Source organism: Puma concolor, chromosome D2 (assembly GCF_028749965.1).
Source record: "Puma concolor isolate L17-30 chromosome D2, mPumCon1.1.hap2, whole genome shotgun sequence".
NCBI lineage: Eukaryota > Metazoa > Chordata > Mammalia > Carnivora > Felidae > Puma > Puma concolor.
The window spans coordinates 53,123,001-53,149,498 of NC_141677.1; the positions used below are offsets into that span (position 1 = coordinate 53,123,001).

General features: G+C 38.9%; 1 protein-coding gene across 3 annotated transcripts in view; it reads left to right on the forward strand.

Moving 5' to 3' along the window:
- TNKS2 (tankyrase 2) overlaps positions 1-16,242 on the forward strand; it is a 68,272-nt gene extending 52,030 nt beyond the window's left edge. For all 3 annotated transcript variants that reach the window (XM_086680359.1, XM_086680358.1, XM_086680357.1), the window contains 7 exons: positions 1,308-1,428; positions 4,483-4,580; positions 6,264-6,338; positions 8,089-8,194; positions 9,818-10,004; positions 12,875-13,031; positions 13,870-16,242. In XM_086680359.1, coding sequence (XP_086536485.1) covers positions 1,308-1,428; positions 4,483-4,580; positions 6,264-6,338; positions 8,089-8,194; positions 9,818-10,004; positions 12,875-13,031; positions 13,870-13,932 — 807 coding nt within the window. In that variant the 3' untranslated portion in view covers positions 13,933-16,242. The remainder of the gene's footprint in view (positions 1-1,307; positions 1,429-4,482; positions 4,581-6,263; positions 6,339-8,088; positions 8,195-9,817; positions 10,005-12,874; positions 13,032-13,869) is intronic.
- The last annotated feature ends 10,256 nt before the right edge of the window (positions 16,243-26,498 follow it).

Here is a 26,498-nt window from a genome sequence, read left to right on the forward strand (position 1 = left end):
CTGTTCGTGGGGAGAGGAGAATGTTTTTTTAAGGGACTGGAAATCAGTTAACTCTTCTAATTGGGCTTGATCTTGGAATTTCTGCTTAGTTTATTAGCACATACAAATGGACTCTCATGAAATAAGAAGTACATGGAAACAAATGAAAATACACATTCTTTTAAGTGCACATGGGACATGCGCCAGAATAGGTCACATATTAAGTCACAACATCAGGCCTCAACAAATGCAAAAAGATTGAAATCATACCATGCGTATTTTCTGACCACAGCGCTTTGAAACCAGGTCAACCATAAGAAAATTTTTGGAAAGACCATAAATACATGGAGATTAGACAACATGTATTAAACAATGAATGGGTCAACCAGGAAATCAAAGAAGAAATTTAAAAATATATGGAAAAATGGACTGTGGTGTAGTAATAGTAAAATAGCTTTCCCAAATGGAAAGCTTAGCTTATTTAGCCCTTAAAATAAGTTATCCTTGAGCTTGGTTTGTTTAGTTCAGTTGTGTCACTCATTGCCTGCTCTGAGTCTGACACTTCGCTAGCCACTATGGGAAGGTCTATAGATATGCTAAGTATGTATCTGGGCTTTTCCAGAGTAGTCCCAATTTATGCCATCAGAATACTGGTGTTTTTTCTTTTTCTTTTTTTCTTTTTTTTGGTTCAGAAAATATAGTTAGTATAGACTTGTACTCCTAAGGAACTTTTGATCTACTTATGGAGCTCTAACAACATATGAAGAAATAAGTTTTGGGCATAGATTTTAGAAATTCAAAGGGAAAAAAAAGGTTATTGCAAGCTGGACTACTCAGGAAAAGTTTCATGGGAGACGTATAAATAAAACAGGATCTTTAGAATGTCTTCAGTTTCACAAAGTGGAAATAAAATATTAGAGGGTAAAGAAATAGTTTGAACCCTGAGGTGCAAGTACCAGTTAGCATAGTCTGGAGTCTGGAGGAACCAGTGAAGGCCTTGTATAAATGGGTGGGTTGTGGAGTGATAGCGGAAAAGACAAAATAGAATACCTGAATGTGATTAACTTGAAAGTACATTTTTGTTTCGCAGCTTAATTCGGTTCAGGTTCTTAGGTTAAATGAAAATAACGCTATTTTTTGGTAGTGCATGACTGAACTTCAGTTAGCTGCAACTTTTCGGTTTCTGTTTAACAACTGGTTTGCTTTCATTTCTAAGCTGTTCAAAAAAATCTAAAGTAAATGTTTGAATCTAATACATTGTGAGAACACCAGTATGTGAATGTCTACCAAATAGAAGTCTTCTAAACAGTTTCATCCTCTTTTGTAAGATCACCTTGGATGTGTTAGTTGAGATGGGGCACAAGGAGCTGAAGGAGATTGGAATCAATGCTTATGGACATAGACACAAACTAATCAAAGGAGTCGAAAGACTTCTCTCTGGACAACAAGGTATTTCATTTTAAATCAGTGCTAACAATTTAATGGTTGGTATAAAGGCAGCCCTCAACTTACTAAATGATAATTTAAAATCTACGAGAGAGAGTCCATTTAATAGGAAGAGCAGTGATTAGAATTTGTGAAACCTGGTATCAGGTCTTAATGCTGCTACTGTTAAGTTTACTGAGCTTCTGCTGTTAGTAGGTGAACTTAAGTAAACTTTCTGGGCTATTCAGAAGTTCGGGAATTGCTTTAGCTCTGAAGTATTTTTCTTAAGTATTCAGTTACTTCTGAAGTTATTCTAGCCCTAAAATTATGAGTCTAAAAGATCAGAAACTTGAATATCTTTCTGTCTTATGATAATATAATAGGCAATGCCTAGGCATTGAGGTGTGCCCATAAAATAATGTTGTAAATCTCTTTTTTGTTGTATGTAAATGGCTAAATTCTTTAGCACTTGCTGTGAAAGTACTGGGAAACAGTGTTGTAACTGAGAACACTTGACAGAACAGCATTGAATAATATCTTTATTTCTTCTGAACATTACTTAAAGAAAATGCAAATTGCATTTGTTCAACAGATGTTAACATTTCCCGTGTACCAAGTCCCAGGTATGAAAAGGTGAATTGTTCTAAATATCAAGGCCGCATTTTTAACTTAATTGTTAAACTAAGGGTGTGATTTACCCTGTCTGCGGTCAGACACATCCTGTCATTGAAGTCCTGGCTGTACAACTGGAGTTGAAGAAAAACCCAGACTAGCAAAAATGAAGAGCTTTTCAGGGAAGAATGTATGGTAGGCAGGGTAGGGGCCATCTCTTGAAAAGGAAAAACTACCTCTAAAAAGTAGGTGACTGAAGCTAAGCAATACTTTACAGTGGAATTCTGGAATAGAATCGATTGAAAGTGGATGCACTTTACTTTCCTGGTAGGGACTAGGGCAAAATGTTTAAAATATGAGGTAGTCTGGGATGTGTCTAGTATAGATGACAAAATTGTATGAGATAAAGAAGACAGAAAACCCGTGACTCCCTGGAATGTTAGTATACAATATAAAAAGTATCAAAAATGAAGAGAAACTAGAACCTGCAGTTGTAGACAGCCAGCCATCATGACTCTACTAGAATAATACCAATCCGGTAGGATAGAAATTACGGTGGAGTACTGGAATAACAAGGGTCACTTATGAAAGAGGCAGGTTAAAAAGGAAATCGGACAGTGTTTGTTCATTAAACATATAGTGTCTGGGACACAGTTATTAAGACTGCATTGAAAGGCTCAGGAAACAATGACAGAAACAGGCACACCGCCTCCAAGTGGCAGAGGTGTGTAACTCTGTGCCACTTCTGGTCTGTGGTCATTCTGATACATACAGCTGCAATCGCAAAGGATCATTCACTCCCACGTGGAGGAGAAATGTCACGACGCAGAATGACTGTGTCTGCTCTAGCACGTCAGGGTCTCTTGCCTACATAAAGTTATCACCTTCCTTGTCTTCATTTGAAGCGAGGATTCTATACCTACATTCTACCTCGTTTGCAAAGTGGAACCCGTGGCAGTCTTCTGACAGTCTCTCATTTTGCTGGCTTAGACTTAGCTCTCATTCAGTGCATCAAGTCAATACATTACTTGTCCTGATCTTTTAGTGTTTATAAGACATCTTGGGGTGATCCAGAGATGGTTTGGTCAAGCGTGTGTCATGGTCTTTATTCTGGTAAGTCTTTAGTGTCTGAAATATTCTTCTTTGTAAAGTCTCCATACTTCCTGTAGATAATGTACTTCAGACAATGTAATTCACACTACATACCTGATAAGTCTTTATCAGAGTTTAGCATCTGGTGGTGGTCTTGTTATTCAGACCAGACCCAGAACTAGAATAGTGCCCTTAGTCTCTACACTCACACTGCCATGCATTGACCCAGCAGTAATGGATTTGAGCCCTACCTGGAAAAACAGCAGAGCTTTAGAGATCTTGTAGAGACTGAAGGAAAGGTTTGTTACAAATACATGGAAGAAATTAGAAAATTCTGTTTAAAATTCCACTTGAAAAGTTTTTGTGAGAGTAAAGGTACAAAATACATAGTTGTCTTGACCATTGACATTCAGAAAACACAGCATTCATTGCTGAATTAGAGACTGTGAGGGGTTAGAATAAGCATTCAGGGAACGCCTGGGTGGTTCAGTTGGTTAAGCGTCCAACTCTTGGTTTTGGCTCAGGTCATGATCTCCTGGTTTGTGGGTTCAGGCCTCACATCGGGTTCTGTGCTGACAGTGCAGAGCCTGCTCAGGATTCTCTCTCTCTCCCCCTCCCTCCCCCCTCTTGAGCGTGCACACATTCTCTCTCACACAAACTTCTAAGTAAATAAATAAATTGAAAAAATGAAAAATGAAAAACAGAATAAGCATTCAGTAGTCGGTAAACTATGGAGTGTCATTCTAGGATCATTTAAAATTACCTGAAACTGTATAAATTTCTGTCATAATTCTTCCTCATATTTACAGAAATTAAAGAGACTAAATGCTGAAAGTGCTGAGTAGTTAGTAAAGGAAATAATCTGAAGAAGAAATTTTGTGACAACCTCCTTAAGGATAACGGGTAAAGAATAGAAAGGTTTTTCTGAATTATTCCCACAAAACCCTTACAACTTGTTGTGTCAAAATTAGCAACCTAAATGCAGTGTGGTGTTCTGGTTTGGATCCTAAAACAGAAAAAGAACATTAATGGGAAAATCTAATGAAATCCAAATAAATTCTGTAATTTACTTAACAAGTGTGACCAGTGTTGTACTGTGGCTATATAGAATGGGAACATTGGAGGAGCATTAATATTCCTAATGGTGACATTAGGAAGTTGAGTAAAAGGTACACAGGGACTCTCTACGTGATGTCAGGCTTTCTGAAAATGTAAATTAGTCCAAAATTAAAAGTTTTTAAAAATAGGTAGTAAGCAAGAAAAAAAAGTAGTAAGCATCAGATAAATCAGGTGGCCATTTCGGGTTGATGTTAATTGGAGGGGATGGGGACTTGGCGTTAATTTTTTTTTTTACCTTCAAATTTTATTTACTAGGTCTTAACCCGTACTTAACTCTGAACACCTCTGGAAGTGGAACAATTCTCATAGATCTATCTCCTGATGATAAAGAGTTTCAGTCTGTGGAGGAAGAGGTATGTTCATATACCTTAAATAAATGTTGGTTCAATAGCTGAACTTCCTAGAGGTTTCCAGATCTTGAAAATGTAATAGGATTTTAATTGTCCCTAACTCTTTACCACCTGGATGAATGTTCAAAATCAGCGTTCAAGGTACACTCCCTCAATAAACCTTGAATCCAGTAACTTGGTTCAATACTACAATTAATACTGACACAGAATTCTGTTGGAGAAGAGTTTACTGTCATTTGGGGGGGGTGGGGGGCGGGGGAGATGCAAATATTCCCTCCCTTCATGAAGGCAATTGCAAACCCCAGTATCTCATACAAGACCCAGAATATGTGGATGCTACTTTTCCAGGAAGTTTTTCTTCCAGCTTTCTTTTCACGGAACTCTTGGATCCACTGAAATCTTTGAATAGTGCTTTACAGTTTGAAGAACACGTATCCTGTATGTGTGAGGAACACAGGGATAGAAACTTGAGTGAAACTGAGTTCTAATACTCCAGAAACTCCAGCTCTCAATGGAGTACATATTGTGCTTTACTAGGGCAAAATGAATGGGAGCAAATAAATGATTGTTTTATTTTTTTATTTTTTTTCTTTTCTTTGAATTTTTTTTTTTAATTTACATCCAAATTAGTTAGCATGTAGTGCAACAATGATTTCAGGAGTAGATTCCTTAGTGCCCCTTACCCATTTAGCCCATCCCCCCTCCTACAACCCCTCCAGTAACCTTCCGTTTGTTCTCCATATTTATGAGTCTTCTCTGTTTTGTCCCCCTCCCTGTTTTTATATTATTTTTGTTTCCCTTCCCTTATGTTCATCTGTTTTGTCTCTTAAAGTCCTCATATGAATGAAGTCATGATATTTGTCTTTCTCTGACTGACTCAATTCACTTAACATAACATTGTGTATATATACCACATCTTTATCCCTTCATCCAATCAATGGACATTTGGGCTCCTTCCATACTTTGGCTATTATTGATAGTGCTGCTATAAACATTGGGGTTCATGTGTCCCTTTGAAACAGCACACCTGTATCCCTTGGATAAATACCTAGTAGTGCAATTGCTGGGTTGTAGGATAGTTCTATTTTTAGTTTTTTGAGGAACCTCCATACTGTTTTCCAGAATGGCTGCACCAGCTTGCACTCCCAGATTGTTTTATTTTTTAGCATGTGAGGTGGTTAGCTTTGTATGTTTAACTCACCCATGCATCTGCTCCTTTTTCTTCCTTTAGTTTGCATTATATAATTATTGCCTAAAAGTATTGTTTCCAGATTGACTAGCTAACAGCTATCTCTAGAAAGTAGTACTTGTGAAGTTATAGAAGAACTCTCATATAAACAAGAAAAATATTAAAATCTCATTTTGTATTCTCAAAAACAGAATCATAGGCGTCAAGAACCATTTTCCCCAAATCAAAAAAAGCAAAAGTAGGGGGTGCCTGGGTGGCTCAGTCAGTTGAGCATCCGACTTCGGTTCAGGTCATGATCTCACAGTTCCTGGTTTCCTGAGTTTGAGCCCCATATGGGGCTCTGTGCGGACAGCTCAGAGCCTGGAGCCTGCATCAGATTCTGTGTGTCTTTCTCTGCCACTCCCCTGTTTGCTCTCTCTCAAAAATAAACATTAAAACAAATTTTTGAAGGAAAAACAAAAGTTAATACACATATATTTGACATATTTTTCCATCAGATGCAGAGTACAGTCCGAGAGCACAGAGATGGAGGTCATGCAGGTGGAATCTTCAACAGATACAATATTCTCAAGGTAATAAGTTAGTGAAAATAGTTTTCCGAGACCGTAGTTTTCAAAGCCTGAAACAGTAATTAACTTTCATAAGAATATAATCTGTCTAGCCTAGTAAGTCTTTGACATAGCATCAAGGGATGTTTGGGGAAAGGGTAGATCCTTAAAGGTTAAGATTCTCAAAATCCCTGTACTGTTTTTCATTTTTTCTTTCTTTCTTTCTTCCTTTTTTTGGGCTGTTTTCGTAACAAATAATTCAGCATTTGTTGAATTATCTTGAGATCATGATAAATCCATTAGGTTTAGGACCTTAAATATATAAATTATTCAAGTACTCTTTTGTAGCAAAGCTGAATTTTCTTTGTGGCTCAAGAAAGGACTCCATCTTTATACTTATTTGTCCTGTGACTACTCCGTGTGTCCATGAGTCCCCCATCTATACAACTTTTTTATAATTTTAATAGTACTCCCTCTGTACCTTCATCTTTTCCAAAAATAGTCTGAGGTTTTAAGTCATTCAAAGGAGAGTCCTGTCTTTTCTTGATACCAGGTACTCTTCTCAGGGCCTTTTCCAACTTTGCTGTGTTTTTCTTGAACTACAGCAAACAAAAATGCACGCTCTACTTGAGATGAATAAATCTTTTTATTAACTACATTGATATATTCTTAATAATTATGAAATAAGACAAAATGTGGCAAGTATCTTTTTAATACCTAAATTTTAAACTCAAAAGTGAACAGTATCAAATATTTCAGCTGTTTTATATTATTGTCATATATATACTATTATAAGGTTATATTCGATGTCGTATTTTAGAGTTAGTGAATACTAAAACTATAGGAGATTGCTTTGTTCATCCTATTAGATGATTTAAGGTAAAGAAATCCTGGGAGCTCCTATTTATTAATTTATATCATAGTGTGACAAGAGTGACATCTTGATATTTCCATTCATGAACATATGTAATATTTTTAATAAGGCAAATAATCATGCCTTTTATTTTCTTAATATAAGTGAGATCGCTGTGTCAGTTGTGTTCCTTGATTACATCTGTAGCCATATTTGAGTTTTTTTAAGCCAAGACTAAATCCACCAGCTCCCAGATGTGCTCTAGGACCAGCAGGGGGCTGTAACACCTTTAAGCACAGCCAAGAAACAGCTCTAGGGTTGTGAATTTTGATCCTAGAAATACTCCCAGTGAGACCAGCATCCATCTTTAACTCTTCTCAAGACAAAAATTTTAGGAATTGGAGGGATAGGGAAGGGTAGAGAGAGTAGTAGAGGCGTGTCTGTGTGTGTGTGTGTGTGTTTTAAGAATGTTTTTTGCTGGGGGTTATTTCAAATATTTTTCATTAAAAGCAGATACAGGTGATACTTTGAGCCAAATAAAATAGGATGAGGTGAAAGATAACCGTTCTCTTTTTAATACTTACATACAGAATTCAGTATACCTGATTTGGAGCTGTTTTAGTAATAATTCTAAATTAATGAGAATGGAAGTATTTTAGTTTATGGTATTCTTGACCTTCCCATAAGTCCATATATAGCTTTTTTCCCTTTGAAGTTTTTCATTTCCAAAATGTAGCTATATTTCTATCTTTATGTTTGAGACCAAGTATTTTTAGCTGACTAAAATAAAACATAGTTTATATTTCAGAGAAGTTTTGCCTCTCTTCTGACTATGTGGCCTATTTAGGTTAAGAATAACAAGTAAAGTAGGTAAGTAATTATGACGTAAAGATTTTGATTCCTCTGGTTTCTTTTTTATAGATTCAGAAAGTTTGTAACAAGAAACTATGGGAAAGATACACCCACAGAAGAAAAGAAGTTTCTGAAGAAAACCACAACCATGCAAATGAAAGAATGCTATTTCATGGTAAGATTCCTCAGGGCAGGGGGCAGCGCTGGCAGGCTCAGTAGGTAGAGCATGTGACTCTTGATCTCAGCGTCATGAATTGAAGCCCCAATTTGAGGGTGGAGATTACTTAAAAAAATTTTTTAAATGAAATCTTTAAAGAGCTGTTGTCATTGAACTTAGGGAATTTTCTAAGAACTTCTGTTGGATTGAAAGCACTATTTGTCTTGAAATTTCCTGTTTTCTTTTATGCTGCAAATTGACAGGTGTTGATTGGTCTTTGAGATTTATAGCAAAGATGAATGTAAATGTTAATGTAGTGTTTATCAAGTCTTCAAGCACATAGTAACTCCGGTATTTTCTTCATTTGGCCTTGATTGCAGAAAATTTTTAGAGACCTGTAAAGTTCTATGAAACACAGCATTTAAATTTTACAGTCCCCTGGAAGAATGGCTATAGCAGACTGAATTGGTGGATAATATCTAAATGGTATTTCTCATTCTAAAACCCTAAAAACCATCATGATGCTCTCTTGTCAAAGAGTGTAATATTCATTTAGGTACTGACTTGATGGTTATAATGAATGATTTTTCTGTTTTATAATAAATGATTTTGGTTTTTCCAAATTAATTGAAATAAGTGATTCTGGTCTTCTGTAGTTCTATATTGGAATTGAGTGTATTTTCCTATTCCTTTGTGAACAGGGACACTAATCTTAATGAATCAGTTAACTGTTACATTGGCTTTTCCTAACACCCACCCCTCACCCTACTCTCTGGCCTGGTTCCCATGACTACCTCCTTTCCTTTGGCTAAGCTCTCCTTGGCACCCATGCACGGAAGGGGGTGAGAATAGTCAGTATGCAGAGAGTGAAGGAACACACATTTGCAGATAGAATCTGGTGTGACAGGATGAAAGGCAGCGAAGTGGAGAGATGAGAAGGAAGTATAAAGAAAAGAATAAACATGAAAAGACCACTTTGGCCACTTGATATCTAGAAAAAGCACACAGACATGGGATGTCACTGTAAGGCTTAATTGCATACAGCCTTGCTATAGGAGATGAATTATGAGACTCTTGGTTCTGGATTTGAGGTCTGGAATTTGGTAACTTTAGCATTTATATTTTAAGTGATCTTTTTTTCTAGTTGAATCTTTGTGTGTCCTATTTTTTGGCATTTGATCCACCCCCTTATTAGAAACGTCAATCAACGTTAGCATTTCTTTTAAAGTAGTTAATTATTGGGGCGCCTGGGTGGCTCAGTGGGTTAAGTGTCCGACTTCGGCTCAGGACATGATCTCACAATTTGTGAGTTCAAGCCCCATGTTGGGCTCTGTGCTGACAGCTCGGAGCCTGCAGCCTGCTTCAGATTCTGTGTCTCCCTCTCTCTCGGCTCCTCCCCCACTCATGCTCTGTCTCTCTCTCTCTCTCAAAAATGAATAAACGTTAAAAAATTTTAAAAAATAAAATAATGTAGTTATTCTAAAGGAATAAACTAGGTGACAGGTAACTTGTTATCCTTGTTTTTTTAATATTCTTTATATCGGTGGTCAGTATGTATGTTTAGGAATTTAACTTCAATGAAGATTTCATTTTATTCTTCTAAGATAATTTTAAATTCTTATCCATCTACATCTGTTTTAGGATCTCCCTTTGTGAATGCGATTATCCATAAAGGCTTTGATGAAAGGCATGCCTACATAGGTGGCATGTTTGGAGCTGGGATTTATTTTGCTGAAAACTCTTCCAAAAGCAATCAGTATGTATATGGAATTGGAGGAGGTACTGGGTGTCCAGTTCACAAAGACAGATCTTGTTACATTTGCCACAGGTAAGAGATCACTTGTTCTCATTTAGTTTGATAAGAATTTAATAAGAACTAGTTTCATATTTGAGAAATTAGGGGAGCAAGGCATCATCTTGGACAACTTTAGGACTCCAAGATAGGTATTTTTCAGGTTGCTTTTGGCTCTCTCACCAGTTGTAACAGGAGCCAGTGTTTATTAAATGATCTGTGTGAGCCAAGCACAGTTCAAACCACTTGACCTATTTAACTCATTTAATCATTAGAACACCTAGTGCTTTAAACAATATGAAGCAGAAAATATCATTGGGCATGAGAGATATTATTGTGGCCCTTAAATATTATAGGACTGTGGATTCTTTAAAAATGTGTATTCAAATGCTAAAATGGCATTCCTTTGCCAAGTCTAGTATTTCATAGGAATGCCTGTAGGAGTCTCTCTTCCACTGTGATATGATCCTAATCCTGAATTTGTGATATTACTACTTGAAAAACTTATCATGAAACACATTCCTTTTAAAAAGCACATTATTATCAAGTAACTACTTTGCACTTTTTCCCCCCGGTTTTACTCTGGCCTAACTCAGTTGTTAAAATCATTCAAATAACTTGCCCCTAATTAATCCTCATAGGTAAATATAAATTATCTTTCGTCATTTGAAAAATTGAGTAAGGTTAATTACTGAAATTCACTCAACAGTTAGGGTACTGCTTATACAGATCTGAAGCAATCTTCATCAGATACTAGCAAGCAGGAGAATCACCTAAAGAGCTCGCTAAAACACAGATTCCTGAGCCCTACCTACTGAGTTGCTGACTTAGTAGGCCTGAGAGGAGGCCCTAGAATATGAATTTCTACCAAGTTGTCAGGTGATGCTAATGTTTCTGATCACTGATCTTGAAGAAAACCCTAGAGCAGTAGCTCTCAGCCTTGGTGACACATTGGAATCACCTGGGCAGCTTTAAAAACTGATGCATGTGTCCCACCCTCAGAGGTTCTCATATAATTGGTCTGGCATCAGGATTTGTAAAGGCTTCCCAGCTGATTTTGAAAGGTTGCCGAGGTAAAGAACTCTGGTCCTGGGGAGAAACAAGATTTGTTTTTGTATTACTCTTGTTTTCCCCCTAAGTTTAGACTTGTGTAGGTGCCTGAAGTCAGCCCTTTTGGATATGAACTCCCATCCACTTCTGTTTTAGATCATAAATTGGACAGTTTAGAAAGCTTGTAATCTCTTGAGATTCTGTAAATTCAACTCTGCTGTCATATTATCTGGAGGTAAAATAGTTCAGATTATAATAATGTTCTAGTACCACCTCTCATTACTTTTTAGAACAGAGTGGTTGGCTGTCTGGAAATAAGTTTATTAAAATTTTTAGGGGCACCTGGGTGGCTCAGTCAGTTAAGCATCCAACTTCAGCTCAAGTCATTATCTCACAGTTCGTGGGTTTGAGCCCCACATCAGGCTCTGCTGACAGCTCAGAGCCTGGAGCCTGCTTCAGAGTCTGTGTGTCTCCCTCCCTCTCTCCCTCCCTCCCTCCCCCCCTCTCAAAAATAAATAAACATTAAAGAAAAAATTTGGGGGGCGCCTGGGTGGCTCAGTTGGTTGGGTGTCCGACTTTGGCTCAGGTCATGATCTCATGGTTCATGGGTTCGAGCCCCGTGTCGGGCTCTGTGCTGACAGCTCAGAGCCTGGAGCCTGCTTTGGATTCTGTGTCTCCCTCTCTCTGCCCCTCTCCTGCTCATGCTCACTCTCTCTCAAAAATAGATAAACATTAAAAAGACCTTTGTCTTTGGATTATCACAGGGCTGATTGGGACTATAATACAAATTGATTAGCAATGCTAAAGTTTCCAACAGGCTTATTTAGAATAAAAAGTATAGATAGCCTCTCTTTGGAGAATAGAATTAACTCATTCACCAAAATCTCTTTCTGTCCTTGGAAAAGAAGAAAAGCCATGAAGTAATAAAAAAGGCTTATTGGAAATAAGGCAAGTCAATCATATATATGCCTGGGGATTGGGAGAGTAATCCACTTAAACTTCTGGTAAGGGAAGACCTATTTGAGGAACTAACATTGCAGCCGAAACCTAAAAAAACCAAGTGTTAGCCAGTTTGAAGAGTGGTAGAATAGATACCATTCTCTATAGTAAAGGAAACTGTGTATGATGGTCAGTAGGTAAGAGAGTTGGTTTGTGTGAAGAAAGAAAATTAATGCTCCTGGTACACAACACAAGGTAAGATGAGAGAATTTGGAGCCGTTGTAAGGAATTTGGATTTTCTTCCAAGGATCCTGAGTAACCTCTACAAGGTTTTAAGCAGAAAAGTGATGTGATTTGATTAATGTTTTATGTGTTGGATTTTTTTTTTTTTCCCCTAAATAACTTGTTGCTTGGATGGAAAATAGTTTAGGAATTAGAGTAGAAATAGAGTAGTTCAGAGGCCATTGTTCCCAATCCAACTGAAAATTCTGGTGATTTGAATTTAATGGTAGCCATAGAATTAAGAGAATGAGTTTCAGATATAATTTGAAGGTGGAATCAACTAGACTTAGTTGGATAAATGTCCAACTTTGCAAGCTACTTCATGGGGGTTCCTTAAGTTTGCTTCTCCTTCTCACTTGGGCTGTGGTTTGTGCTTTTGCTAGGATACAAACAAGTGGAGTCTCCGTCTCTATAAGGTCATTCCATTCTCAGTTGTTATAGTTAAAATAAGGATTAATTAAAGTGACAGATTCATTAATGAGAGTAGAAGACATTCTCACAAAGTTCTTTTAAGGGTGAAATGACAAAACAACTTGTGTTTATGTGTAAATACATTAAAAAGCTTATGCAGTCTACACAGACAGTGTCTTCTACTGCCTTGTCTTCAGAGAGATCTTTTCCCTTCCCTGTTATAGGCAGCTGCTCTTTTGCCGGGTAACCCTGGGAAAGTCTTTCCTGCAGTTCAGTGCAATGAAAATGGCACATTCTCCTCCAGGACATCACTCAGTCACTGGTCGACCCAGTGTAAATGGACTAGCTTTAGCTGAATATGTTATTTACAGAGGAGAACAGGTAAATTCAGTTTTATTTGCTCATCTTCAGAAAGTATTTAGAGCCATACTTCAACCTTTTCTTACTAATCTCTTAAACTGACACGGCATATTACCCTGAGAACTGGGTTGTTGTTTTTTTTTTTTAACTTTTATTTGGAAATAATTTGTCATTTACAGAAAAGTTGCAAAAATAATCGAGAAGTCCCTTATTTTCCCATTGTCAACATTTTATCTTTCTCTCCCGCATGTGTGTGAATACAGTTTTGTTTTTCCTGAACTGCTTGAGGGGAAGTTGTAGGCTTGTTGCTTTACCCTTACGTACTTTAGTGTGTATTTCCCCAAAACAAGGACATTGTCTTAAAATTATCAAAATCGGGAAAATACCATTGTTACAATATTCTATCTAACTTACAGACTTTATTCAGATGTTGCCAACTACAGTGGATCTTTTTTCTGTTTCTTACCTTCTGTAAAATATAGTTAATCAGAATCCTGTATTTAGTAGTTAACCTATCTGTAGCAAAGAAGCAAACAATTCCCTCTTGCTCTTAGTGACACAGATCCAGTCAAAAGCATCTCTAGATGCTTGTGTTCTAGAGCAGTGTTCTTAACTGAGGAAATGTAGCAGAATCACCTCAGTTATTAAAAACAAACACATACTTAGTATTCATCCTAGACCTTCTGATTCAGAACCTAAGTGATTGGAATCAAGGTAAGGATGTTTTGAGAAAATGTCCTTAGATGATTCTGATCCACAGCACTAATTTAGAACCTCTTTTCTAAAGTGTGGAAATCCTTATAGTAAAATGTTTAAAACAGTTTGTTTACCAGTGTTTAAATTGATCTTTCTCTTCCAGGCTTATCCTGAATATTTAATTACTTACCAGATTGTGAGGCCCGAAGGGATGGTTGATGGATAAATAGTTGTTTTAGGAAACTAAATCCGCTGAACCTAAAGTCATCTAAGCAGCTGGTGGCCTATTAAGTTTTACTCCTTTGCTGAGAAGTATCATCTTGTCCACAAGCCTGTGGCCAAAGGATAAAAAAATGTGAAAGAAGTTTAACATTCTGACTTGATAAAGCTTTAATAATGTACAGTGTTTTCTAAGTATTTCCTGTTTTTCAGCACTTTAACAGATGCCATTCCAGGTTAAACTGGGTTTGTCTGTACTAAATTATAAACAAAGTTAACTTGAATCTTTTATATGTTATGCATTGATTCTAACAGAAAGTGTAATCCCCTCAACAGAACTCATTTTACTAATACAGTACTGTGTTCTTTAAAACACAGCATTTACACTGAATACAATTTCATTTGTAAAACTGTAAATAAGAGCTTTTGTACTAGCCCAATATTTATTTACATTGCTTTGTAATATAAATCTGTTTTAGAACTGCAGCGGTTTACAAATTGTTTTTCATATGTACTGCCCATCTGTACTTCATCGTGCATCATCATGATTGAGTGATCTTTACATTTGATTCCAGAGGCTATGTTGAGCTATTATTAGCAAAGACTGTCAGTTAGGAAAGATTGATATATCAGATTTAATTTGCTGATGGAAGCATTTATCTCTCATTAGAAATCTTTCCCACTTTAGAACTTACTTCATAAATACTCTGGGGATTTAATTTCTAGTACCTTTGTATGTATAAGACACATTCCAAAGAGCTCTAATTATGAACGTCCTGATAATTAAAGACACTTCTTTACTGGCTTCAAACTCCCAGGTTTCACATTGGAAAATTCTGTCATTTCATTTTGTAAAAATTAGAGCAAGTGCTCCTGTGTTTTAGAGGCTAAATCCTGCCAGTGAAAATTATGGTGTTCTTTTCATGGAGTGTAAATAGGAAGTTACATTTCAGAGGTAGGAACGGTAATTCTGACTAATTTTCCAATGTATTCTAATTACCCGAAATCTAAAGTGGGGGGATGGAAGGGGAAGCGAATGAGAGTGGGTCGTTTTTTATCCTAAGTAACTTTCTCTTGTTTTTTCTCCTTGGCCTTACTGTTAGAGCCGATCTTTACACCATAGGTAAACTGAACCCAGAACCATGAAATATAGGTGTCCCAGTTCTCTCCAGGTCGCCTGAATGGGCAGGTGCTGTGAGCCATTGCTTCCTGGTCCTCGGTTGCCTCATCATGACACTAACAGTCAGTTGGAAATACACTTTGTGTGTGCACCACATGGTGACCAGGCTTGTTTGGCAGCTGTGGAGGGGAATGCTATCCCATAAAATGCCATTCCTGTTTTCTAATGTAAAACTGTCTTTTCCATGAAATAGGCGAAAGCATCTTGGTACAGAGACATGAATTATAGCTTGTCAGTCTAGTCATTGACTCTAGCTCCCTCAGAAAGCAAGGCAAGATTTTTACCGACTTACGTCTCTGTAAGTGGGAATGTTCCTCTTCAGTCTCTGTGCCAGTTCACTTTTGTTTTACATTTTATTCCATCTCTAAATTATCTGGCCCTTTGCATTAACTTGTACGTAAAGTGCTAGAAAATCATGTTTCTTATCCTAAGTGAGAGTTAATCAGAGTAAATGCATATCTGGAGTTGTTTCTATGATGTAAATTGTGATCATTATTTAAGAGGTCAGTTCCTGACCTGGAAGTGCTTTTATACAGCTCTCTAATAATTGCAGTTATGATCCTAAAGTAATTTCTTGGAACACAAATGGAGTATGCCAAATTTTATATAATTTTTCAGATTCTGGAAGCTTCCAGATTTTATAATTAGAAGCTAATGAGATGAGTTAATGGAATTTATATTTACCTACCTTATCTCTCAGCATTGAGCCCGTTACTCACCCTGTAGGTGAATCTGGAATTACTTTTCATGGAAAATCATCGAGATCTATGAGTTTATGATATTGCAGCCTGTATTGTTTCATCTAATCCATTGCTTAATTAGTGTGTTATTTTTCTATGAATGATTATATTGTGGTTAATATGTTAGCATGGCAATATTTTCAAATAGCTTTTGGTTTGTTGACAGTTTGAGGGATTTTGGGGGGTGGTTGGGGGATTTTTTTTTGGAGTTTTTGCATGAAATATCTTACTTTATAATGATGGAATTGCTTTTTCTTTTGTCTTGTGATTTTTGGGGGGGGGGAGTGAGAATTAACTTTTTGTGTGGGTAGTACTATTATATCCATCTTGGGTGTCTTATTTGTACTGTATCACATTCCATACCTTCATTTAATTCTTAATAAAGTGTTCATTTGTTTTTCTGGGTAGCATGGTAATTACTGGAATAGTATAAATGTTTTGAATGGTCTTGAGAAAATGGATTAAGATTGCAATAAACCACAATTGCAGGAAAACAATGCAGTTCTGAGTCTAACAGTGATAGAATGCAGTTTAAAATTTGAAATATTGAGTTTTGTGACCATAATCTCTCAGATGCTTTGATATGTGATGCTTTTAGACATATACTCCATCCAATACAACTTTCAACAAACCTTAAAGGTCATTCCCAGGAAATCTATCTTCTTCTAAAGAGGAATATATATCTACATTTTTTTTTTTTTTTAAGTAAGCTACTGTAGGCCCAACGTGGGGTTTGTACTCACAACTAAGATCAAGAGTTGCATGCTGTACTCACAGAGCCAGCCAGGTGCCCCTAAAAACAATTTTTATAAGTTTTAAAATCTTAAAGTTAGTGGTATTTATTACTCTTAAAGTATAGGGACATCTGGGTGGTTCAGTCCATTAAGCGTCTGACCTCAGCTCGGGTCATGATTTCATGGTTCATGAGTTCGAGCCCCACATCAGGCTCTCTGCCGCCAGCATAGAGCCTGCTTTGGATCCTCTGTCTCCCTCTCTCTCTGCCCTTTCCCTGCCTGCACACGCACTCTCTCTCTCTCAAAAATATTAAAACATTTAAAAAAATTATAGTAATGTATGCATTTTAGATTACAGTATAAGTGTTCACGTGTGTGTGTGTGATCAATTCTTTGCTTTCCATAATAATAGAATAATGGTGCAAATAACCTATGAGTCATTTGGCTTTGGAAGATTTTTCAGCAGCTTAGTCTTACACCTTTAGTTAGGACAATATGTTTGCTTGCTAGTTCCTAAGCATCCTACTATATGATACGATCCAGTTCTTTTCATGGTGGTGAGGAAAGAAAACATGTAAATAAATTCCCATAAGCTTTTGTAATTAGTATTCCTGACTGGCCCTTTACCTTTTGTTCTCTCTGTTAGAGAACAAAAGTGACGAAGAAAGCAAGTAGGAATACTGATTCTTCACCAGGAGAACGGTCAGACTCTTTTTTTCTTTCCCCAGTTCGGTTTAATTTTTAATATTTGACTTGCTTTATGGATTATCAAACTTCTAAAACCGTGCACTGGAGGCATCCTGGCTTGGGGTGCAGAGTGGAGGTGTCTCAGAGACCCAGGTTGTTTGTACTCGAGCTCCCCACCCATCCTCTGCCTCCCCTTCTTCCTTTGGAGGGCAGGAGACCTGTCATATTCTCATAAAGTTAGACTATAATGTGGCCTTTTCACTGTCTGCTCAATCTCCTCCCCGCCCCTCCTTTTCATGCTTACTAGCTTAGGCAGACAGTGACCTAAAATACTTAATTACACCCTTTTCGGTGGTTCTTGCTCCTCACAAGCCACCACTGTCAGAACGGTCTTCCTAGTTCATCATCCACCCACAGTTGCCCTCCCCGTCACACAGAGGCACAGAGCCCCCCACATGGTCTGCCGGTAGAGCAGTGCCACAGAGAAGTGGAGAGAACTACAAGATAAATCAGGAAAATACCCACATAAAAGAAAGAGATGAGAAATAGAAGAGGGCTGAGAGAGATGGAGTATAGAAGATCCAACTTAAAAGAATATAGGAGGGAAGAGATTTGAAGATTTTTGTGCAGTTTATTAAAGACATAAAGTTGAAGCATGACATACCAGGAGAGCGCATGAAAACAAATCTACTTCTAGACATGTAGTGGAATCACGAAAGGCGAGAAAAGTCAGGGGCACCTGGGTGGCTCGGTGGGTTGGGTGTCTGACTTCAGCTCAAGTCACGATCTCACAGTTCATGGGTTCAAGCCCCACATCGGGCTCTGTGCTGACAGCTCAGCCTGGAGCCTGCTTTGGATTCTGTCTCTCTCTTCTCTCAAAAATAAACATAAAATTTTTTTAATGTTTAAAAAAAAAGAGAAATATAAAAGCAACCAAAGAGAAAAGACATTACCTGCAAAGGAATAATGACATTAACAGCAGGCTTTTCAGTGACAGCAATATAGGCCAGGGGACAATAAAATAAGCGCTGAGGGGGAAAAAAATGTGTTAGCTATGAATTCTACACATAAAGGAGTATTTAAAAGGGAGGATATGGGGCGCCTGGGTGGCTCAGTCAGTTAAGACTCGGTTTTGGCTCAGATCATGATCTCATGGTTTCGTGAGATCAAGCCCCTCATAGGGCTCTGTGCTGACAGCATGGAGCCTGCTTGGGATCCGATCCCTCCCCCATGTGTGCCATCTCTGTTTCTCTCAAAATTAAATAAAAACTTCTAAAAAAAAACTAACAGGGGTGCCTGGGTGGCTCAAGTTGGTTGGGCGTCCGACTTCGGCTCAGGTCATGATCTCACAGTTCATGGGTTCAAGCCCTGCATCAGGCTCTGTGCTGGCAGCTCAGAGCCTGGAGCCTGTTTCAGATTCTGTGTCTCCCTCTGTCTGTGCCCCGCCCCCCCCCCCCCACACTCTCTCTTTCTCTAAAAAATAAACATTAAAAAAGAAATTAAAATGAGCTGCAGGAGGAAGAGTAGACATTTAAGGGGGGGGGGCAGGGAGGATAAAAACACATTTTCAGGTTTTGCTGAAAGAACTCATAGGTTCGTTTTTTAGGAAAAAAGGCAATTGAGTCCAGAAGGAAGGAGTTAAATGCAAGAAGCAGGGTGAACAAAGAAATTGGTGCTGACAGCTCAGAGCCTGGAGCCTGCTTTGGATTCCGTATCTCTCTGTGTCCCCCCACTGCTCTCTATCTCTCAAAAATAGACATTTAAAAAATAAACATTGGGGGAAAAAATTGGTAAACAGACTGAAATACTCATGTAAAAACAGACTGTTGTATTAACTGATAGAAAATAATCTTCAAGAAATAACAAATGAAAAACAAAAGAGGTTGACCAGTATATATGATTTCCTGTTTTTTACTGCTATTTCTATAAAAGGAAAAAATACAATATACATTTGATTCTTTATGCATAAAATGCCTCCAGGATACACATAAATTTGGGAGGACACCAAAGGTGTTAAAGACTTCACTATATATCTGTTTAAAATAAGTGTTGTCTATAAAAATACTACAGAAGTAAAGAATAGATTCGAGGTTTTAAAAACAAGGAATTAGGGGCATTTGGGTGGCTCAGTCGGTTCGGCGTCAAACTTCAGCTCACACCATGATCTCACGGTCCATAAGTTTGAGCCCCGCGTCGGGCTCTGTGCTGCCAGCTCAGAGCCTGGAGCCTGTTCCAGATTCAGTGTCACCCTCTCTCTGCCCCTCGCCCCCTCACGCTCTGTCTCTGTCTCTCTCAAAAATAAATAAACACTAAAAAACAAAAGCAAGGTGGAATTGAAAGTACTACTTGACAATGATATAGGAAGATAAGAGAAACCTTAAAATGTTGATGAACTTCAGTGTGCATATCACATTTTTAAGGATAATCAGAGTGGAAATAGAATTGTAAAGGTGAAAAAAGGGTAGAAAAAATTGAATACTCCAGTAGAAATGGAAGTAACAGGCAACGCATGTCCTTTTTGTCCCCAGAGGTGTAAAAGAATCCAGGATCGGTAGGAAATACCTATAAAGGGCTAAGAATAGGCTAGACATGCCTGAAGGGGGTTGGGGGAGAGGGCCAGAGATGGAAAATAGAATTAATGCTCTAGCAACTAAGTGTGATATTGGTGCAGGGATAGGCTCATTTGACCAATTGAATGGAGTATATATAGGATTTTTATACATACCAGAGATAGCATGACAGCATTATAATGCAGAAAGAAGGGCCTTTTCAACAAATTGTTATGGACAACCATATGAAAAAACACATGTATTTGGATGCATAAACAAAAATTCTAAATGTATTTTCTATAGGGCTTCTGTAGGAAAAGTAAAGTATGTTAAATGTTGAGAAGAAACTCTGGAAGACTTTCTGATTTGGAGACAAAAGAGAACTTTTAACTGAGCTTTAATGAATGCTAGCCCTAAAAGAAAAGATTGATAAAATCATATTAAAATTAAGAACATCTGTTCATTTAATAACCTCTGTGAAGAAAGTAAAAAGGCAAGTCACAAAGTGGGAGAAAATATGTGCAGCACATGTAAAGGGCAGAGAAACTCAGACTGTATTAAAAACTGCATATATAGGGGCGCCTGGGTGGCGCAGTCGGTTAAGCGTCCGACTTCAGCCAGGTCACGATCTCGCGGTCCGTGAGTTCGAGCCCCGCGTCAGGCTCTGGGCTGATGGCTCGGAGCCTGGAGCCTGTTTCCGATTCTGTGTCTCCCTCTCTCTCTGCCCCTCCCCCGTTCATGCTCTGTCTCTCTCTGTCCCAAAAATAAATAAACGTTGAAAAAAAAAATTAAAAAAAAAAACCTGCATATATAAATCAATATATATTTAAATCAATTTTCTATATAAGCCAAAAGCCAGCCTCCTGTTTATGAGAGAAACAAAAGTCAAGAATCAGATGAGGGCTGTCCATCATCGCTATTTAGCACTCTTCTGGAAAATGATAAAGGGGACAGTCAAGCTCTTTTTACTTACAGTTGATACACTGAAAAACTCAAGATCACCTGAAAAACTGCTAGAATAAGAAAATTCAATAAGATGAGTAGGTACAAAATTAATAAGCAATAAGTAGAGGGCTTCCTATTTATACACAAAAAGCAGTTTTAAGATGAAATGGAAGGACGATCCCATTTATTATATATATATATATATATATATATATATATATAAATACACAAAACATTTAATGCTACTTAGAGACAAAATACGTTGGCACAAATAGAGTACCATATGCTGTTCTCGGACGGAAAGATTCACTATTCCAAAGATTTCGTTTCTCCCTTAATTAACATGTAAGTTTCCCATGACCTAATAACATATCAAACCTTTTCTTTTTTAATGAAATAAACTGACGACAGTTTCAGGTGTACGGCACAGCGATTCCACAAGTCTGCTTCGCCGCGTGCGCCACCAGCGTGGCCGCCGTGTGTCACCATACGGTACAACTGCATGGTGGACCTTTAACCCTGCTGACTTACTCATTCCGTAACTGGAAGCCTGTGTCTCCCACCCTCCTTCACCCATTTCGCCCATCCCCCACCTCCTCCCGCAACCACCAGTTTGTCCTCTATTAATGAATGGTCTGTTTCTGCTTCTGGTTTGTTTATTCGCTTGCTTTGTAGATTTCACATATAAGTGAAATCATCTGGTTTTTGTCTCTGTCTACAGGTCAGCCTTATTGAGGGAAGCAGTAGAAACCCATACAAATTGATTCTAAAGCTCCCATGGAAAAATGAATGTACGAGGATTCTTATTAAATATTTAAGGAAAGAGTGAAGGGCTACTAGCCGTATCACATCTTAAGAATGTTCTTAAACTATTATTAAAACAGTAATCCTGACACATAGGATAATCACAGTGGAATGGAAGAGAGCCCAGAAGGCTCAAATCCACTGTATGTGATGAAGGCAGTATATTATGAAATTGTGGGAAAGGTAATGGTCTTGCAACAACTGAGGAGCCATCTGGAAAAAACAAAGTTGGACCCAAGCCTTACTCCTTACGTCAGAATATTTCAGGTGAGTCAAATGTGGGATGGTAGAAATGAAACTGCAGAGTTACAAGAGAAACACAATATTGCTAATCTAGGTGTAGGGAAGATCTTTCTGATGTAACACAAAACCCAGAAGCTATGAACGAGAGGATTGATAAATCCAGCTTCAGAAAAATGTTACGTCTGCAAACAAAAAGATAAATGCCAAACTGACAAATATTTGCAGTGTGCACAGTAGACAAGGAATCGGTTCTCTTTTACATAAAAAGCTCCTGAAAATCAAGAAGCAAAACAATAACCCAACAGAAAATGAATATACAGAAAAGGCAAGGATAATGCCATTTAAGGGAGAGAAATTCAGCTTACTCATACACTACAACACCACCTCTATTAACAAAGATCAAGGAGTGATACTCAAAGTAATAAACACCCTGAACACTTGTCAATCAGGACAGATTCAAGACTCCCTCTTCTGCCTGGCGCCAGTCCTTTAGATGGTGGCTTGTGGGAGGGAGCGGGGGGAAGGGAGCTGCCAAGCTACCCGAGAGAACAGATCGTTTAGGGGGCTTGGGACAGAGCTTGTTGCCAGTGGGTATGGAAGTATGTTGGTACCTAACCAGTACAACCCCACTGGTGCAGCACAGCTACCTATCAGACCTGGTGGAGAGTACCTCTCTTGCATTGTTGAGAAACAACCTCGGAAAACAGTGTTTGCCCAAATTGTAAATGGACATACCCTTCCGTGAGAGGACCCATGGTAAGGAAATACATCGCAGCCTTATTTGAAATGACAGAGTCGTAAGTAACACATGTATCAGTAGGGAACTGGTTAAGTAAATTACAGTGCATGCATACACCAGAAAGTCTGCAGTCATGAAAAGAATGGGTCAGTCCTGTGTGTACTGCTGAAGGCAAATTATTGAGGAAGGGAGTGGGGAGGGAAGCAAGATTCAGAGCAGTGTGCATGGTAACTTACCATTGTAAAAAAAATAGAGGAGAAATATCAACATGCAGACTTGTTTGTCCACAGGCTCTCTCTCAGGAGTTGGGGGGAATAAATGGCAAATACATGGTAACAGTAATCTGAGAGATCTGGGTGGCAGGGTACCTACAGACGGAAATGAAAGCTAATTTTCCATGCTGTATTCGTTGGACTTAGAATTTTGTACTACAGGGGCTCATTTAAACATAATTTGTTTAGGGCCGCCTGACTGGCTCAGTCGGTAGAGCATGAGACTCTTGATCTTGGCGTTCTAAGCTCAAGCCCCACGTTGGATGTAGAGATTACTTAAAAATAATATCATAAAAATAAAGATATAGGTAGTATTTGTTTAAAGATGAGGCTTAAGTTAGGTAATATCGAAGGGTTCTTTTAAGCTCCAAGTCTGTTAAAGTGTGACCAAAACGAACTGAGAAGTCGCGCAAATCTGCTTCATCTGCCATCTGCCTCTTCCTGGTTCATAGCCTCCATTCTTCCCGTTGTTCAAAACAGGAACCCTGGGTCTTCATGTTTCCCTCACAGCCCGAGTCATCCCATTTAGATTCCCTGCTTTCACCCTTGTCCACCACCCCCGTTGCACATCCCATAGTCTGTTTTCTTCCTTTCTTTCTTTTTCTTTCTTTCTTTCTCTCTCTTTTTCTTTCTTTTTCTTTCTTTCTTCCTTTATTTCTTTCTCTTTTCTTTCTTTTTCTTTATTCTTTCTTTTTTCTCTCTTTTTCTTCTTTCCTTCTTCCTTTCTTTCTTTTTATTAAACTCTAGTCTATTTTAACTCAGGAACCAGAGTAATCCTGTTGAAGCATAAGTCAAACCATGTCATGCCTCTTGTTCTAAATTCTGCAGTGACGCCCCACGTCACTTAAAAAGATGATGTCCTGGGGCACCTGTCTGGCTCAGTCAGTGGAGCATGTGACTCTTGAGGCTGTGAGTTCAAGCCACACATTGGGTGTAGAGATTACTTAAAAATAAATCTTAAAAAAAAGGGAGGGGGTGAAGTCCTTTAAATGCACAGCTTGACATATATGACCTGCCTCTACCACCCCTGTGTCACCATGTCCCACTCTACCCCCTGGCCATGTCAGCCTCTGAACAGGCTGACATGCTTCTCTCTCTGAACATGCTTCCCCCAGCCCTGGCCTTTGCAGGTGCTATTTCTGCTGCCCAGAATGCCCAGCATCCCCCGTGACTCACTCCCCTGCTTCCTTCCTTATTGTTCAAATGTCACCTTCTCAGGGAAGCCTTCCGCAACCACCTTATTTTAAATGTATTGCAACCTCCCTCTTCCCCAACTCGCTCCAATCCTCCTTACCCTGCTCTGTTTTTCCAATTAAACAGTCTATAAATTCAACATAGTGTATTTATTATATTTATTGCCCATCTCCCCCACTGAAAGAGAAGCTTCACAAGGATGGATTGCAGTGATGTAGCCCAATGCCTAGAACAGTGACTGACACAGACAATAAACATGTGGTTAATGAGTGGTCTCGTATGTTCTTCACTCGATTCTTTTAAAGTCTACTTACCATCATATAGCTAATAGTGGCATTGCCAGTAGTAACAATTGTAACAACATGGTTATTTATCAAATCCACTTCCAGCAATAATGATAATATCAATTGTCATAATTATGTATCCAATTCACTGTAGCAATAATATAATATCAATAATTATTTTTAAAGTTCACCACCAGGAACGTAATAGCAGTAATCCCAGTTACCATGTATTAAGTCCTTACACCACGAGCCAGATAATCCCACACAGATTATCTTTCAGATAAGGGAACTAGAGCCCAGAGCCAAAGCTGATACATCTTTTCAGATTCCCTTCCCTCCGTGTTCCTCGACCTTGTAAGCGCCCTTGGCAAGCTGTATGGAGTCTTTCCTCGAGACTCTGGGGGACTGCTGTTTGTTGCCTGAACCGTGCGGAGATGCCGGATGGATAAATCTCTGACTTTTCTGGTACTTCCAGTCTTCGGTCATGCGGAGTTATTGCTGTGTTCCTCTCCCAGAGCCAACACTTCCTCCCATCTCTGTGCAGGTTCAGCCAGAGGAGCTTCATGTCCCTACAGGCAGAACACCAGCCCAGTGTGCCCTCAGTGCCTCCCTCACAGAGGCTGGAAAGGATGTTTTGGGGGTTTTGTTTTGTTTTGTTTTGTTATGTTTGTTTATTTTTGAGAGAGACAGAGCACGAGCGGGGGGCAGGGGGTGGGGGGGAGGGGGGCAGAGAGAGAGGGAGACACAGAATCCGAAGCAGGCTCCGGGCTCTGAGCTGTCAGCACGGAGCCCGATGCGGGGCTTGAACTCACGAACCACGAGATCATGATCTGACCTGAAGTCGGACACAACCGACTGAGTCACCCAGGTGCCCCTGGAAAGGATATTTTTACTGAGGATCGCTAATCAGCTGAATTTTAAACTGACCAATCGTCAGAACAGATGGATTCTGGATGAAGCTGTAACCCAGAGGTTGAAACTGATTTCTGTTGGCACTTTCAACCCTATCTGTCAGGAGCGAGTGGGAACTCTCCTGGGGAGTGTTCTGTCTCAGAAAGAAAAGATTTCTTCTGTTCTGACCACTAAATAAAGGGAGAATGAATCTAGGCAGAAATGAGCTGGCTGAAGTTTAATAGATTTTAATATAAAAAGGCTAGCAGATTGCAGTGGAAGCAAATATAGTCAATTTGTATTTATAGACAGGGATTAAATAAACTAATCCGACAGGACTCTTTGCAGGCAGTTGTTCGGGAGCAAGACAGATCCATCTGCGTGCAAAGAATTGCGAATGAATGAGGATCCATGGCTCGGTGGGCAGGCAGAGCATAGAGGAGGCCACCAGTCCGGATAATCAGACATTCACATTTCCCACTGTTTTGTTCTATTGTATCCAAATGTGAGAAGCTGCTTTCCAGTCCCCCACATACAAAGCTCTTTATTGGACTTTACTGAGGCATGATCCCGACTGCTTTACTGAAACTGCCAGCCTCAGGAGGAGTTTTGCTTGATGGCGTCTGGCAGCTTGGTTTTGCCCCCAAGTAGATTTATGAGCTGTGAAAGATGGTCAAATTAACACCCTAAGCATTCCTGATAGGATTAGGCAGTCGGAGACAAGCCTGCATTTGCATACCACCCAGATACAGCGCGCAAGTCTTTGTGCCTTCCCAGCCCTTCTGGGTGGGGTGTGGAGAGGGCGAGTAGGAGGTGACACCACGGTCCCCTCTCCAAGCTGGCAACACAAAGGGTCACAGTGAGATTCCAGATGATGTTATTTGGTATTTAACATCTTTTAATGGCAGCATCTCCCAATCAAAAGGACTGAGCTGAAGTGGTAAATGCGTCCCCTTTCAGGGCTAGCTACTGTGCATGACTCCCCAGGGAGAGAGGGAGAGAGAGAGAGAGAGAGAGAGAGAGAGAGAGAGAGAGAGAGAGATCGTCTCCTCTCTGGGGTGGGATTGACTCCTCCCAATTGCCCAAACAAGCCCGGAGGGTGTGAGAGTTTGAGCCTTAAAAACATCCATTTACATAATACTAATTACCGATTGTTCTGACTGTAACAGTAAAGCACATTCATTGTAAAACTTTGGGAAAGGCTGAAAATTACAGCAAAGTGAAAATCACCCATTATCCTGTTTCTTAGAAATGGGTAACTTTGGGGCACCTGGGTGGCTCAGTTGGTTAAGCAACCTATATTCTTGATTT